Here is a 14,332-nt window from a genome sequence, read left to right as displayed (position 1 = left end):
GGCACCAGCAGGGTTGGGGGGCAGAGCTGGGGGGAGGGGGGGGCAGGGGGCAGGGCTGGGGGGCAGGGGGCTGCAGGCCAGGAGTGAGGAGCAGCAGAGCGAGGGGGGGCAGGGCAGGGCTGGGCTGCTGGGGGCTGCAGGCCAGGAGTGAGGAGCAGCAGAGCGAGGGGGGGCAGGGCAGGGCTGGGCTGCTGGGGGCTGCAGGCCAGGAGTGAGGAGCTGCGTCTGAGGTTCAAGACTGGGGTGGTGGGGTTCGGCTGGGCTGTGGGTGAGGGTCAGAGCTGCCCTGGAGAAGCTGTCCCTGCACTTTGCCATCCTCAGCCTCCCCCTGCTGCCCCCGCATTCCAATCGCCTTGTGCCTCATTATAAATGAAGCCCCCCCCCCACACCCTGCCTCTGGGATACTCGGCCCCTCCCCGCACTCTGCCCTCGCTGGATGGGACAGGCCCACGCACAGCGCTGCGAAGACAATGGAGCGATGCCGTCCGCACGAGCTGCTCCTGGCCCAGCTCCCCCCTCCCCCCGGCATTTCTTGTGTGTGCAGGTCTCCATAAAACCACATCCCGCTGTTCCCTGTGATCCTGTTTGCTCCCCAATTCCCACGCACCGCCTGGCGCCCCTGGTCCTGCGGCCGTCTCTGTTCAGCGGCCTCTTGACACCGGCCTGGATGGCTTGGCAGGAAGGGGAGCTTACGGCACGGCCTGGGGGGTGCGATTGCGCTCAGCCACGGGCACGGGGCCATGGGCTCGGAGCCCGCGCCCCTGGCAAGGGGGCCACACAGGATCTAGAGGGGTGACATCACTTCCAGCCGAGGAGTGATTTGCCACTGGGACACAGCCTGACCGAAGCACCGTGGGGAACACAATGTGTTTTTGTGGGGAAGTGAAGGGCTTGTAACAACCTGGAAAGATCCCCTGGCCTGGGGTGTGTGTGTGTGTGTGTGTGTGTGTGTCTATTCCTGGCTCTGCCACTGACTTACTGGGTGGCCTTGGGCGAGTCACCCCCTCACCATGTTCCTCAGTTTCCCCTCCTGCAGTATGGCTTGTTTATTCACTCAATACGCTCTTCTAGGCAGGGCCTGGGTCCCACTCGACGGGTACACATGATGGTGGAATTTCCACCTCAAAGGAGATGCACCCCCACTGGCTCTGACTGAGCAAACACGCAAAAAACGGACGTGGTGGAGCAGCCGCGGCGGGGGGCGCAGGAGAAGTAGCCGCCCGGAATTGAATCCCTTCTGCACCTCCTTAGGCAGTGAGCGCTGAGCTCCCCTGCAGCTGCACCGCACCACTGGAACTGACCCAGTTCACCTGGTGCCCCAAGCCGAGCGGCCGCCAGGTCAACCCCCCCTCTAGTCCAGCCCAACTTCAGCTCGGCCAGGGACCTGCGTCCCACCTGGCACCAGGGGACCCTGACCTCAGACTCTAAGTCCTCCTGTACCACAGCAGAGCCCAGCCAGACCAGGGCCCAGTGGACTCCCCTTGCAGGGTGTGTCCTACGCATGTAAGCGACTAGTCAACTATCCAATAAGCAGAAGTTTATCGGATAGTTGACTAATGATGCGACTAGTCACTTCCCCCCCTTGCTGCTTCTCTCAGGTTCCCCCCAGCACCGTCTCCGTGGGGATCAGGGGAGGCAGAGGCACAGCGGGAAATGGCGCAAGCAGGTAAGGAAGCGGTCTCCGCTCGCCCCGCCTTTGCTGCGATTCTGCTTTTGAAATGTACAAGAGCCCCAGCAGGGCTTGTACATTTCAAAAGCAGAAGCCCCACAGCGACCCAGGCCGGCAGGGGACTCCCCCACTGGTTCTGCGCTCCCTGCGGGGCGTCCACTTTGGAACTATAGCAAGAGCCCAGCAGGAGGCCCCCTTAGCGACTAGTCGATTCGTTAATTCATCTAAATGTAAGGTCCCTAATGTGCCACTGACAAGGCTGCAGACGAGGGGCCGGGCTGGTGCCCTGTGGGGGAGAGGAACCTTGCCTTGCAGTTGGAGGGCACTCCTAGCTCTGGAACACCCCGTGGCGGCCACACTCCCAGCCACAAAGGGAAGGAGGAAATTCCAGCCCCTCCGTGTCTCTCGCCCCGCCCCCGCCTCGCCTTTGGCCACGGGCTGTCTGCAGATGGCAGCCCAGGGCACGGCAGGGCTGGCTTCCGGGCTGTTTGTCCGCTTCCTGCCGAGCTGGGGCACGCAGGATGGGCCGGCTGGCTCACCAGGGAGCGCCGCAGGAGGTGCTCTGATCCGAGCTCTCTCGGGGCACCAGACGGCTCATCCTGGCTCCAAAGCCCGAGCGCAGCCGCATGTTTGGAGGATGAAGGGGAAGGGGAGGGGGGATGCAGAGTGCTGTCTGCGACGTTACCAAATGTCCTGGCTAGCGTGCCAGAGCCGACCATCTGCCTCCCCGGGCCTGCCATGTCCTAGCCCCATGAAAGTGACTGGCCCCCCACCCCCGTTCCAGCAACACAGGAGCAGAGGGGAGGAGACCCCCGGAGATAAAGCCAGCCGGAAGCAGGGGCCCCTCATTCCCAGAAGGGCTGCTGCTCATGGGCTTGAGACAGAGCTGTTAATGCCAACACCCACCGCCTGCCCGTCCGCCCGCGCGATCAAGCCCCGAGCACTCAGGACTGGTACAAAACCCTTGGCACTTCTGGCAAGAGAAATGCCAAATTCTTCCCTGCCTCGCCCCATGGCCGCTGGACCCAGCATTCCTCCTCACTTCCCGCCCTGCGCAGCTCTGAACAGCTGGCGGGCTCATCCCGAAGGAAGCTGCACCCCAGAGAAGGGACAGCCGGGTGCACCTGCAGGAGGGTTTTCATCCCCCAGCGGAGGGAAGGCTCGTTATCCGCATTTCATCAAAGGGGAGACTGAGGCTGAGGGAAAGGCTGCAATTGCCCAAAGTCGCTGAGAGTCAGGAACAGAACTCAAGCAGCCTCGATGCCCCAGCTAGCGTTCTAACCACTGACCGTGCTGCCTGCTACTGCAAATGCTTCTAAGAGATGGCTCCTGAAGCAGTACGAATCAGAGAGGTGGGCCCTGGGTGCTCAGCCAGGCGAGAATTTATCTGCGCGCAAATTCTCCACGGCCTTGCAAAGGGCCACAATTTACATTTCCACCGCCTATTCCTCTGCCCCACAGACCCCATAACCAGACAGCCATTTTTCCCATCAGCCGCAGCTCCTTTCCAGGGCAAGCCTACAGCCAGGGCCTGTACACTGCCATTTGGAGTGTAGGGATGGGAGTTAACATCAAGTCACTGGAATCCGGAATCAGGGGCATACGTCGGATAACGGCAAAGCTCAGCCATGCCCTGACATCCACGCTGCGCTGATGCACCCGCCTGTCCCTCTCTGTTCCTCCTTGGGAGCCCGGGGGGGCAGGTCCAGACACGGGAGCAACCCAAAGAAACTCCACAGTCTCAAGCCAAAGGCCACAGCCCTTCCTGGCTCCTACAAAGCACCTGCTTCCTGACCACAGCTCTCCCCAACTGACTCACCTTCGCTACGGCTCCCTGTAGGTCACACGCTTGACCTTCGTCACATGACAACCGTCCTGCTTTATACATGGCCCCCAGAGCCCAGCCCCACTCCTATTTTCTGCCCTTTCCTGGGGAACGCCCGTCCCAGGAAGTGGTTAAGATCAGTTTCGCCAAAGATCGATCCGGGATGGTCTAGAACAGATTCGCTTACCCTGCTTCGGGCTGGGGAGGTCCCCAGAGTTCTAGCATTTGACGCATGTGACCCCACCACAGAACTCAAGGCCATCTGGAGGATTTTCCAGCTGTGGAGAAACCTGGGCTAGGGACTCAGAGCTGACCCCACGTGCCTGAAGCTACGCAGATCTCTCCCCCAAACAATCCCTGTTTGGGGACAAGCAGCTCGCTCTCTAATTAGGGGGAAAGGCGCCAGCCTCATTGTTGGGGGCTGCTTGGCCGCGGATCAACCCGCAGGCCTTGTAAATATTTCATCTTGCGGGGCCGGGGCCCTGATGAAAGATTCAGAGAGCGGACCCGAGGGGACGGCAGCAGGCGGGCAGGCCCAGGTACGAAGGACCAAACCTGAGCCAAGCCAGCCCTCCCTGCCTCAACCCGCGTGGCTTTTATCGGTCTCTCTTGGCCCTGCCACTCCTCACTCGGGCTGCCTGGAGATGACGCAGGCCTGAGCACAGCCATTAGAACGGTCCACAGGGGATGCCTGTCAAGCGCGGGAGGTGGAGGGCGGGGGGGGCTGGCTGCGAAGAGTTGCCGTGAGTTTTGTTATTTGGCTGACGGTGCCAGAAGCCATTAAGATGTCGTCTTGTTTTGGAGAAGGGGGGTCTCTGAAGACAGACGCTGACAGGAAACAAATAGGCTTAAAGAGTGCAAGAGCGAGCGAAAAGGGGACTGGGAGGGAGAAGAGAGCCGCAGCCGGCCGCTCTCCTGCTCAGCTGAACCAGGGCGTTTAATTAGCTTGAAAAAAAGGGGGGAGCTGAGGTTCATTTAACGTGTTCTGGCTCGAGGGGGCTAGGGCAGGGGAGGCCCGGGAAAGCGAGGGAAGGAGGGAGAAGGGAAGAAAGTAATTTGTTCGCCATTCTCTTCCGCCACGTGCAATTCGGCAGGGAACATTATGTTATTAGTGGGGCTCTTAAGCTTCCCCGGCTTGCTCCCTCTCTGGGGGGAAGGGGAAGGGGATGCCAGTGAAACAATTAAGTAAAAGGCAGTTTACAGTTGGCAAACGCTACTCGGGGAGCCGGTGCTGGATCGCGGCCGGTGGGAAAGCTCTGCCAGAGGCTGACGGCTGAAGGGTAGAAAAAGAAGCAAACAAAAGATGAGGTGGCCTCAAAATGGCACCGGCGTGGGCCTGACTCCCACCGTCCGGCAACCGCTCTGGGCATGTCGGGTTAGGGGCTGGAGGCTGAGCCAGATGAAGGGATGACAGTGGCATATTTGTCTTTGCCCTTTTGATTAGCAGGTGGATAGGGCGGTCTAGTGGTTAGGGTAGGCACCTAGGCCTTTGGCAAGCCAGGTTTGGTTCCCTGCTCTGTCACAGACTTCTTGGGTCTGTCATGCAGCCTCTTTACAAGTCGGACTATTTCCCTACTTCACAGGTGTGTTGCGATGTGTGACGGTGCGTTGGGGGTTCCCCGTCTCCTGCACCCCGAAATGGCACACACTGCACCAGCCGGTGGAATAGAGGAAGTTTATTGCCTCTCCAGGATACAGCACAGCACAGATGTAGTCTGGTCACAGAACTGGGCTAGGATGCCTCAGGCCCCCTTGAGTGGGGGGAGACTGGGCCCCTACTCCAGCTCCTCTCCCTAGGCTCTCCTCCATGCTCTCCCACAGTAACAACTAAATTCCCTTGCCGCCCTGCCCCCCAGTCAGGGCAGCATTCACCTTCCTTTGTTCCTCTCCATGGGGGGGTCTGGCCACTGGTTCGACAAGTTTGGCCTTACCTCTGCCTAGCGAGGTTTTCCCTGCTGGGTCTTGCTCCAGACAGCAGAGGTCACCACAGCCCAGCAAGTACCCCCACTACGTCACACGATGACTTAAAGGCTGCGTCCACACAGCAGGGCTTAACTTGAAATAAGCGACGCTAACGGCTACGCCAATTGTGTAGCTTATTTCGAAACTGGGAGTGTCTACACAGCACTTATTTCAAAATAGAGCACTCTTCCTCTGACTTCCCTTGCTCCTCGTACAATGAGGGTTATAGGAGTCGGAATAAGAAGTCCTCCAGCTTGACAGTATTTCGACATTATTTTGAAATAACTGCCTGCGGTGTAGACGTGGACTGTTATTTTGAAAAAACGCTAGTTATTTCAAAATAATGATGCTGTGTAGATGTACCCAAGACTGCACAGTACTTTTCAGATCTACACTGATGAAAAGCAGTAAGGAAGAGCTAGATATTATTCAGAGGATAGCTGAGTTAGTCTGTACAGGATAACTGCACGGGTCATCTGAAGAAGTGAAAGCTCATGATACCATCTACATGTTCTGTTAGTCTTTAAAGTGCTACTGGACTATTTGTTGGTTTTTTTAAGTTTATCTAGATATTATTGTTCATTTTCTCGTCACTAATGAGATTCTACCTCTCTGTCAATAGGGGGCAACGGTGATCATTCTCTGAGCCTCTTGCCCTCTGCTGGATGGAATCAGAACTGCTCTGCCATGTGTCATATGCCCTATACTGTTACACTAACAAAGAGACTTTTTTTGCTCAAGCTGTCAGCCCTTTGGGTACAAAGAAGAATCCAAGTACTATCGCCTTAAGACCACTTACCTAGGATAGCGATGGATTTTAAAATTGCCTTACTGGCCATTTTAAAATCAAGACTGGATTTTTTTTCCCCCCACAGGAGATGCTCTAACTCAAACAGGAATGAGTTCAGGGAAACTCTCTGGCCTGTGTTACACAGGAGAGCAGACTAGATCCCTTCTGGCCTTAGAACCAATGAATTCCTGGTGGTATCCCAATGGGCGACAGCTACATCTCTAAAAGCCCAGGAAACCACCAGTTGTTGTCACGATGTCATTCTGAGGCACCTTTGGCCCGAGTGCCAACCTGCATCTACAGGGCTCATTCACCCACTGTGAAATGTAGCTGCACCTGGTGGGGACCGTACACAGCAGCTGCGCACAGCAACACCCCACACCATTTTAGGACAGCAAGCAAATAAGACCATTAGCAACTGAAATCACAGTGGAGGAGTTTAGGGAGGCAGAATTTAATTACCAAAGCTGGATACAGGCCAGGACATCAGAGTTAACACCTTAGGAAAAGTGCTTCAGGATATTTAAAGACCACGGGTGCCCACTCCTACCCCCACCTAATTCCAGCACTTAAAACCACTACAAGTAAACTGAGAGCGAGAAAAATCCCTGACATGAGTTAACACTGACTTGGAGGGAGCCGTGTGGCAATCAGACCCTAATTACAGACCTGGGGGGGGGGGGCGTGTCTGAATTTGGATCAGTTTAGCACAGGGATCATTACGCTCCCCTAGAAAGGCACAATTCTTCCAGCACAGCGGTTCTGGTGTCTCATTAAAAGTCATCAGGCTCAAAGCAAACAAACCGCTGCATGTCACTTTAGGTTTTATGGGGAGAAATAATTGTTCCCACAGCCCAATATGTATATAAAACTCACTCATAAAACTCACCCTAGCTTTCCCTGAGGCTGCTCAAAAGAAGGTGTGGGGGAGGAGGGGAAAGCTATTGTTCCATTGTTAGTTTCACAATAAGGAAAAGGAATGGAAGGGGAAAACTTTAAATTAAGTGGAAGAGCAAAGGAAGAAATACCTGGGATGGGTAATCAACATAAGGGCTTATCTACTTGAGGAAATTTACCAGCACTTAAGTGCACAAGTATCTGCTTGGAGGACAAAACTTTGATACTGGGCTCTTCAATCTAGAAAAGAAAAGTCTACCAAAAACTGGAAGTTGAAGCTAGACAAATCAGAATAATTTTTGGTGCTAATTTTTAACAGTGAGGATTTTTAACTGTTGGAACAACTTCCCAAGGGTTTTGGTGGATTCTCCAATGCTGTACATTTTTAAATCAAATTGGATGTTTTTATAAAAGAGAATGCTTTAAATTAACAAGGAATTAATTCAGGGCAGTTCAGTGGCCTGGGTTATACAGGAGGTCAAGCAAAGTGATCACAAAGGTCCAATCTGGCTTTATCATCTATTAATTTATACCTACACCATGACAGCTCTCCCCATATAGGCATTCTTATTCCTAAATAAGAGGTTGGTTTTTTTCCAATTTACCTATGTCACTTTGGAAACAGGAGTGATAAGGGTTGATGTATAACAGTATAATTATATCTGTATAGTGCTGGTAAGTTTCCCAGTGTAGATACGCCCCAACAGTCCACACTAGATTATTCAGAGATTTTGGTAAACTCAAAAAATTGTGCTACCACTGTGAAATACCAATTTTGCTATACACAGGATTTTAGTGTAGCGCTGATGGTGTGTGTTCTGTGTGTAACGGCAGAAGAAATGTAACACAAAACTTTTCTGAGATCCCCAGAATAGAAGCCTTACCGGTAAACTTCCTTAGAAGCTGTGATGAGCCTGGGGGTTTCTTCCTGGTGGAGATGGCAGGAGCTACACCTAGGAAATGGTATGGAAGGAACAGCAAGTGCTAGGTGGGAATCCAGCTTATCCTTCAGGTTACAAGACATCACATGGTGACAATTTGTGAGGTCATAAAGGTTAAAGCCCTTCAAATTGAGGCCAGGATACTCCAGCACACCAGTACCTCAGATCCTGTGTTGCGTCAGACTTTAGCATTATATGCTGTCATCTTACATCACAAGGCAACTTGGGGTCAACCTACCAACACAACCTTGCTATGTGCCATGATCACATCTTCTTGGGAGCCACAATCTAGTAGGGTTGTGAAGTGTCTACCCTTGAACTAGACACCAGCAAGCTGATATTTCATCTGGGCGTGGCATGAGGCCGTAATGTCAGAGCTATTTCATTTCCATGCTGTGTTGCAGCACAAATGCCCCCAGGTTGTGAGGTGCAAGGTGTCCCTCCAATGCCGTTTCTGTCACTTCTGACACCACTGTGCCCCAAGAGGATGGCTTTTCATCTTGGCACCACAGACAGACAGCACACCATCTCATTCCATTGCTTAGGTGCTTGCATGTCATTCCAATGCTACTTTTGGACCCTGTTCTGATGTAAGCGTTACCCCTGGGGGGGCAGGGGAGTCTTGGTCTCATTGCCCCTGTACAGGTTTCCCAAGGCTTTCTCTTTGTAGTGGTGGCCGACCTGGGAAATCCGTCAGGGCGCAGAGCACCTGCTGCCAGCTGGCTGGTTACGTGGGCTCAGGCTCTGCCCGCCTGTCCCAGGATTTTGTTGCTCAGAGGCGGCCACCTTGCGTGGGGGGAGGCCTGACCACGTGTCGCTTGCACGTGACACTGACTCAGGTTTGGCACCTCAGCCCCGGGTTAGGAGCCAGAGCAGGTTGTTTCCAGGGCATCATGAGGAGACGTCTCAGTTTGGGGCACGTGGCACCTTAGCTCCACTTCCGGTCCTCACTGGCCCAAAAGCCCCACTTCCGGTCCTCACAGGGCCTCCCCATGTCCACTTCCGGACTCCTAAACCCACTCTTCCGCTCCCCAAGGCCCACTTCCGGTGGTTCTTCGCTTCCCCCCCACCAACTTCCGCCCTCCACCACCCCACTTCCGGTCAGCGGGGCGGCGGACACGTCTGTACGCAACCCGAACGACTTTCTCGCAGGACCCGCCCCCTCGGGTCACGTGACGGGCCAAGATGGCGGCGCCCATGCAGCGGGCGTGGCTGGGGTTGCTGCGGGCCGCGGCCGCCCGCTCCTACCACGCGCGGCCGCCCCCGCGGCGCCAGCGGGGCGGCGTGAACCGGCCGGACCCCGACGACCCCCTCGCGCCCCCGTGGCAGCTGCAGCCCGCCTATGAGGCCAAGCTGTTCGCGCGCCACGGCTCCGTCTCCGGCGTGGACCCGGCCCGCCTGTGGCCCAGCCCCGAGCGGCTGCGGGAGATGGAGGCCGAGGAGCGGGAGTGGTTCCCCGGGCTGAGGGAGATGGAGGCGGCGCTGGACAAGAAGGAGCGGGAGGAGGAGAGGCTGCGGGTGGAGAGGTGGGGAGGGGGCCAGACCGAGCGGGGACGAGCTCTGGGCCCTAACAGTGGTGGGAGGGGGGGCCCTGGCACTTGACTCATTCCAAGGCGGGGGGAGCTCTGGTCACGGAGGGGTCAGGTAATATTCCCGCTAATCTTTTCCACCTATGTGTGGAATATTTGTATGTGCACCGAATCAGGGGCACCACCAGTAGAAGCAAAAACCTAGCAGTGGGCAGTCTGCTGAACAGCTGGATGGCATAGCTGCCCAATTGCACAGCTTACAGGAAACACTGGGGAGAAACCTCATCGTGGAGGTGTCTGGAAGCCCAAAACTTGACCCAGTTCCTGGGGGGGGGGGGTGCTGGAACCTAACCTTAGTCCTGGAATATTGATCCCCATTTGGAGTATGACACCCCCCACAACACATTACTGTAGGAAATGCCCCAGCCCTGCTCTTATGAGCAAGGTTCCCAGGCCCGCCCCCCAGGAAAGGGGAGTACGTTATTTTACTAACTCCACAGGAGAGGTGACCTCTGTCACCCATACAAATTGCCAAGGCAAGTCCTGGGAACGGCCGTGGCAGGAGAGATACAAAGAGCCTGCCGCTTGTGCCCGGTCGTGGTGAGTGTCTCACGGCTTGTTTCCGATTTGCGCTGGCAGAGAGAATCTGATCGCTGCCAACATGGCCAAGATGCCACAGATGATCGAGGAGTGGCGGCGGGAAAAGGCAGCGCGCAAGGAGAAGGAGCGGGAGGACAAGGCCCGGAAGGAGCGGCTGCTGGCTGAGGTCCAGGAGCGCTTTGGCCACAAGGTGGACCCCCGCAGCACCAAATTCCAGGAGCTGCTGCAAGAGATGGACAAGAAACAGCGCAAGGAACTCAAGCTGAAGAAGAAACAGCTGAAGGAGGAGGCCAGGAAGCAAGCTGCTGATGCTGCCACCACTGCCCCAGAATCTGCCCCTGCCTCAGCTGAGGCGGCGGAAGCAGCATAAGGGAGTACACGATCTAGAATCCTCAGATTGGGAGCCATGGTTGTCCTGAACTTAAATTCTGTTCCCTGCGAGTGCTGGACTGGGGCTGAGCAGGGGAGGTGGCAGCTCAGATCTGGAATGCTAGTCGTGCTTCTTGGAACAACAAGTACCCACCACTGGTCATTCTACCTGGGGGTCAGCGGCAGGGAAAAGGGTACTGCACAGCCAGGCCAGCCCCTGAAGTGTGCCAAGGGGGGTGGACAGCTTCCCCCCCTCCATGCTTGTACACCCAGCCAGCTCAGGACGGGCTCTCCAGCCACCCCCAGCTGCATTCAGATCTGCGCTTGGGCCACCTCACAGAGGTTGAGAGAGGCACAGGGAGGTCATTGGAGGATCCTGCTCAAAAGCCCCAGGCTCTTCCCCTCCTCCCCCCGGCCACCATTCAGTTGTGTAACCGCTAGGCTCCTTTCTCTCCCAGCACAGCCGGTTCTGTCCCTTCCAAGTTGGTGGCCTGAAATCCCTGTACTTGTATGTTGAAATAAAAGGCTCTGACGAGGGCTTTGGATACCTGGGACTTTCATCAGCCAGTTCTCTCCTGGTTACAAACATGCCTTAGAAACCCCTGGTTTTTCTGGTAAGAGTCAAGTCTTGCTTACCCCTTCCCCGCCACGGGGATGTCTTGAACTGCTGGTATGGATTGTTACACAGCAGCCCCGTTCTAGCCCAGAGGTGGCTGCATTTCAGCAGCGAGCAATGATGTAGTCACTCTTCACTAGGGCTTTTCAGTGGTAGGTCTCAAATAGCTCTCCGAAGACAGCCCGTGTCACTGCCCTCTTTTACAGAGGGGAAAACCGAGGCATGGGGAGGAGAAGTGACTTGCCCAATGTCACACAGCAGGCCAGGAACTAGAACCCAGGCCTCATGACATCACAGCCTGTCCTCTGTCCCCCAGCCCATGCTACCTCCAGGAGCAGCACAGTTTAGTTAGGAAAGAGTGAGATTCATTATCATAGGCAGAATTCCCTCCCGGGGCCTGTGCCCTGCACTCTGCTCCTAGTTGTGCTTTCTTCCAAATTGGAGACTGAGTCGTGGGTGGCAAGGGCGTAACCGACTGCTCGGTCCTTCCGTGGAGCCATCTGCAGCCTCGCTACACCCAGGCAAAGGGAATGAGCTGAGACTAGCGCCTAGGTCCTAACTCCTCACCTTCTCTGCTCTAGTCGCTAGATCCCCTTCCGGAGTTGGCAATAGAACCCCCAGTCCTGAGTTCTGGTCCTGCTCCAACCACTAAACCCCACTCCCACCACCGCTGTACACTCAGGCTGTGTCTAGACTGGCCAGTTTTTCTGGAAAATCAGCCGCTTTTCTGGAAAAACTTGCCAGCTGTCCGCTTGAATTTCCGCAAAAGCACTGACGATCTCATGTAAGATTGTCAGTGCGTCTTGCAGAAATACTGTGCTGCTCCCATTCGGGCAAAAGTCCTTTTGCGCAAAACTTTTGTGCAAAAGGGCCAGTGTCGACAGCTCAGATTTGTTTTCCGCAAAAAAGCCCCAATTGTGAAAATGGCGATCGGGGCTTTTTTGTGGAAAAGCGCGTCTAGATTGGCCACGGATGCTTTTCCTCAAAAAGTGCTTTTGCGGAAAAGCGTCTGTGCCAATCTAGACGCTCTGTTCCGAAAATGCTTTTAACGGAAAACTTTTCCGTTAAAAGCATTTCTGGAAAATCATGCCAGTCTAGACGTAGCCTCAGAGAATGCAAGAACAGCCAGACGGGGTCAGACCAAAGCTCCATCTAGACCAGTGTCCTGTCTGCCGACAGTGTCAATGCAGGTGCCCTAGCAGGAGTGCACAGAACAGGGAATCATCAAGTGATCCCTCCCCTTTCACCCCTTCCCAGCCTCTGACACAGGCTAGGGACACCTGCCCTGCCCAGCCTGGCTAATAGCCCTTGATAGACCCAACCTCCATGAATTTCTCTAGCTCTTTTTTAAACCCTGTTAAAGTCCTGGTCTTCACAACCAAAAGGAAGTTTGTCTTCACTCAATACGTAGTCAACCTGTGGAACTCCTTGCCAGAGGATGTGGTGAAGACTAGGACTTTAACAGGGTTCAAAAAAGAGCTAGATAGCCATTGATGGACCAAACCTCCATTCATCTATTAGCCAGGATGGGTAGAAATGGTGTCCCTAGCCTGTTTCTCTGGAGGGATTGAAACCCTGCTGATGCCAGATCTGGTATCCCCTGGGCTGCATTGCTGGGGGGTCAGGGCTTGAAGAAAAGGCCAGGGGGGGGGTTGGGATAGCCCTGCCTGTCCCCTTCATAAGAGCTTTGAGATGGTCAAGTCCCCCTCAGTTGTTTTTCTTTGAGACAAAACCTGCTCCCCCCTTAAGCCTTTCCTCACATAAGGGTAGGAGTGCTGGGGAACCAGAGCTCCCGGTTCTGCCTGTGTTAGGGCCCCATCCCCATCGTATCCAAGCCCCTCACCGTTTAAAATGTTTCTCCTCCCACACAGAGGCAGGGCAGCGCTTGCACCCCTCTTTTAGGGTTGGGGAAACTGAGGCACGGCCTGGTGAAATACATTGCCCGGGGTCAGTCTGAGGCAGGGCAGGAAATTGAATGTGGGCCCCTCCCATGCTGAGTTGGGGCCCTAATCACCCAGCCATTGCTTCCCTGCGGGGCTGCAGCGTAGCCTTGGCACGTTACCTCCCCTCTCGCTGCCTCGGGAGGTGGCTGGGAAGTGAAATTTGTGACTCTTTCAAAAGCCTTTCTCAGCTCGGTGGACAGAGGTTTCCCTCCCTCCCTTAGATGCTTCAGTGCCCCCCCCCCCCCCCCCCCCTCCCTGGCATGATGCCTGGGCTGCTTCACACAGCTGGGACAGCTCTCCTGATCAAACAGCAAAATTGGTTTCCTTGCAGCACCAGCAGCTGGGCTGCTGGCTTGGGAGACCCCTCTTCGCACAGAGCAGGTGTTTGCACCGTCGGAAAACAAAACGCTCCCTGGCGGGGAGCAGCTGTGAGCATCACGGCGGCTGCTGCTCGGCCCAGCTGCGCCGAGGGGGCGGCGGGCTAGGCATGGTGGCTTTGCAGTGGTGCGCTTCCCCCAGGGGGCCACTAGGAGGCAGCAGCGTTAGGAGTCTTGCGGCCCAGCTGAAGCTTGATCTAGGGAGGGGCTGGGGTGAAAGGGGAGTAGGAGAGGGAATGGGCCCCGGATTCACCCCAGAGCCAGTGCCCAGGGCTCAGCCACGGTGGGGTTGGGCATTTACCAAGAAAGCATCTTCCCCCGACTACGAGTCAGGGTGTCATTGCCTCTAGGGCAAAGGGGAGCGTTGCCCTCCCCTCCCTGGCTTTTCATAGGTCCATGGGCTCTACCCGATGCGTTATTCTGCCTGCTGGCCCCACAGGGGAGGCGGTCCTGGAATAACCAGTTAAACCCCCCTCCCATGGCAAAACATTGCAAACAGGCTCTTCCCGCCAGCGGCCCACGCCAGACAGGCACCACGGGGCGGGGGGGAGTAGAAGCCAGCCCCATTCATGCAGGTGGCGGTAACGGGCAGGTGACTAACCCCCGGAATGACTTTCCCGGGTGGCTGAGCTGTGAGCCATGCTGCCGTGTTCGCCTCAAAGAGCAGCTCCGGTTCCAGCAGGAATTCCTTTCAGGCCCCGGTTGCACAGGCGGTCTGGTGAGAGGAGCCCAGCCGATCGAGTCCACAGCCCAGGCTGGCCCTGACATCAATGGAGTCGGGTCCTTAAGTGCCTCGGAAGATCGGGGCCGCTCC

At 55.8% G+C, this 14,332-nt stretch overlaps 2 protein-coding genes across 2 annotated transcripts in view; one reads left to right on the top strand and one right to left on the bottom strand.

Moving 5' to 3' along the window:
- NFIX (nuclear factor I X) overlaps positions 1-8,052 on the bottom strand; it is a 204,301-nt gene extending 196,249 nt beyond the window's left edge. Inside the window, exon 1 of the mRNA XM_089774603.1 lies at positions 8,028-8,052. The gene's annotated coding sequence lies outside the window, so the exon portion shown is untranslated. The remainder of the gene's footprint in view (positions 1-8,027) is intronic.
- A 1,169-nt stretch (positions 8,053-9,221) lies between these two features.
- On the top strand, positions 9,222-11,119 carry GADD45GIP1 (GADD45G interacting protein 1). Its single transcript, XM_075902370.2, has 2 exons — positions 9,222-9,610; positions 10,253-11,119. The coding sequence occupies exons 1-2, from the start codon at positions 9,270-9,272 to the stop codon at positions 10,581-10,583; spliced, it is 672 nt and encodes a 223-aa protein (XP_075758485.2). The 5' UTR covers positions 9,222-9,269; the 3' UTR covers positions 10,584-11,119.
- Positions 11,120-14,332: the final 3,213 nt, after the last annotated feature.

Source organism: Pelodiscus sinensis, chromosome 31 (assembly GCF_052426305.1).
Source record: "Pelodiscus sinensis isolate ZL-2025 chromosome 31, ASM5242630v1, whole genome shotgun sequence".
NCBI classification, from domain to species: domain Eukaryota; kingdom Metazoa; phylum Chordata; order Testudines; family Trionychidae; genus Pelodiscus; species Pelodiscus sinensis.
This window is presented reverse-complemented; position numbering and strand designations above follow the sequence as displayed.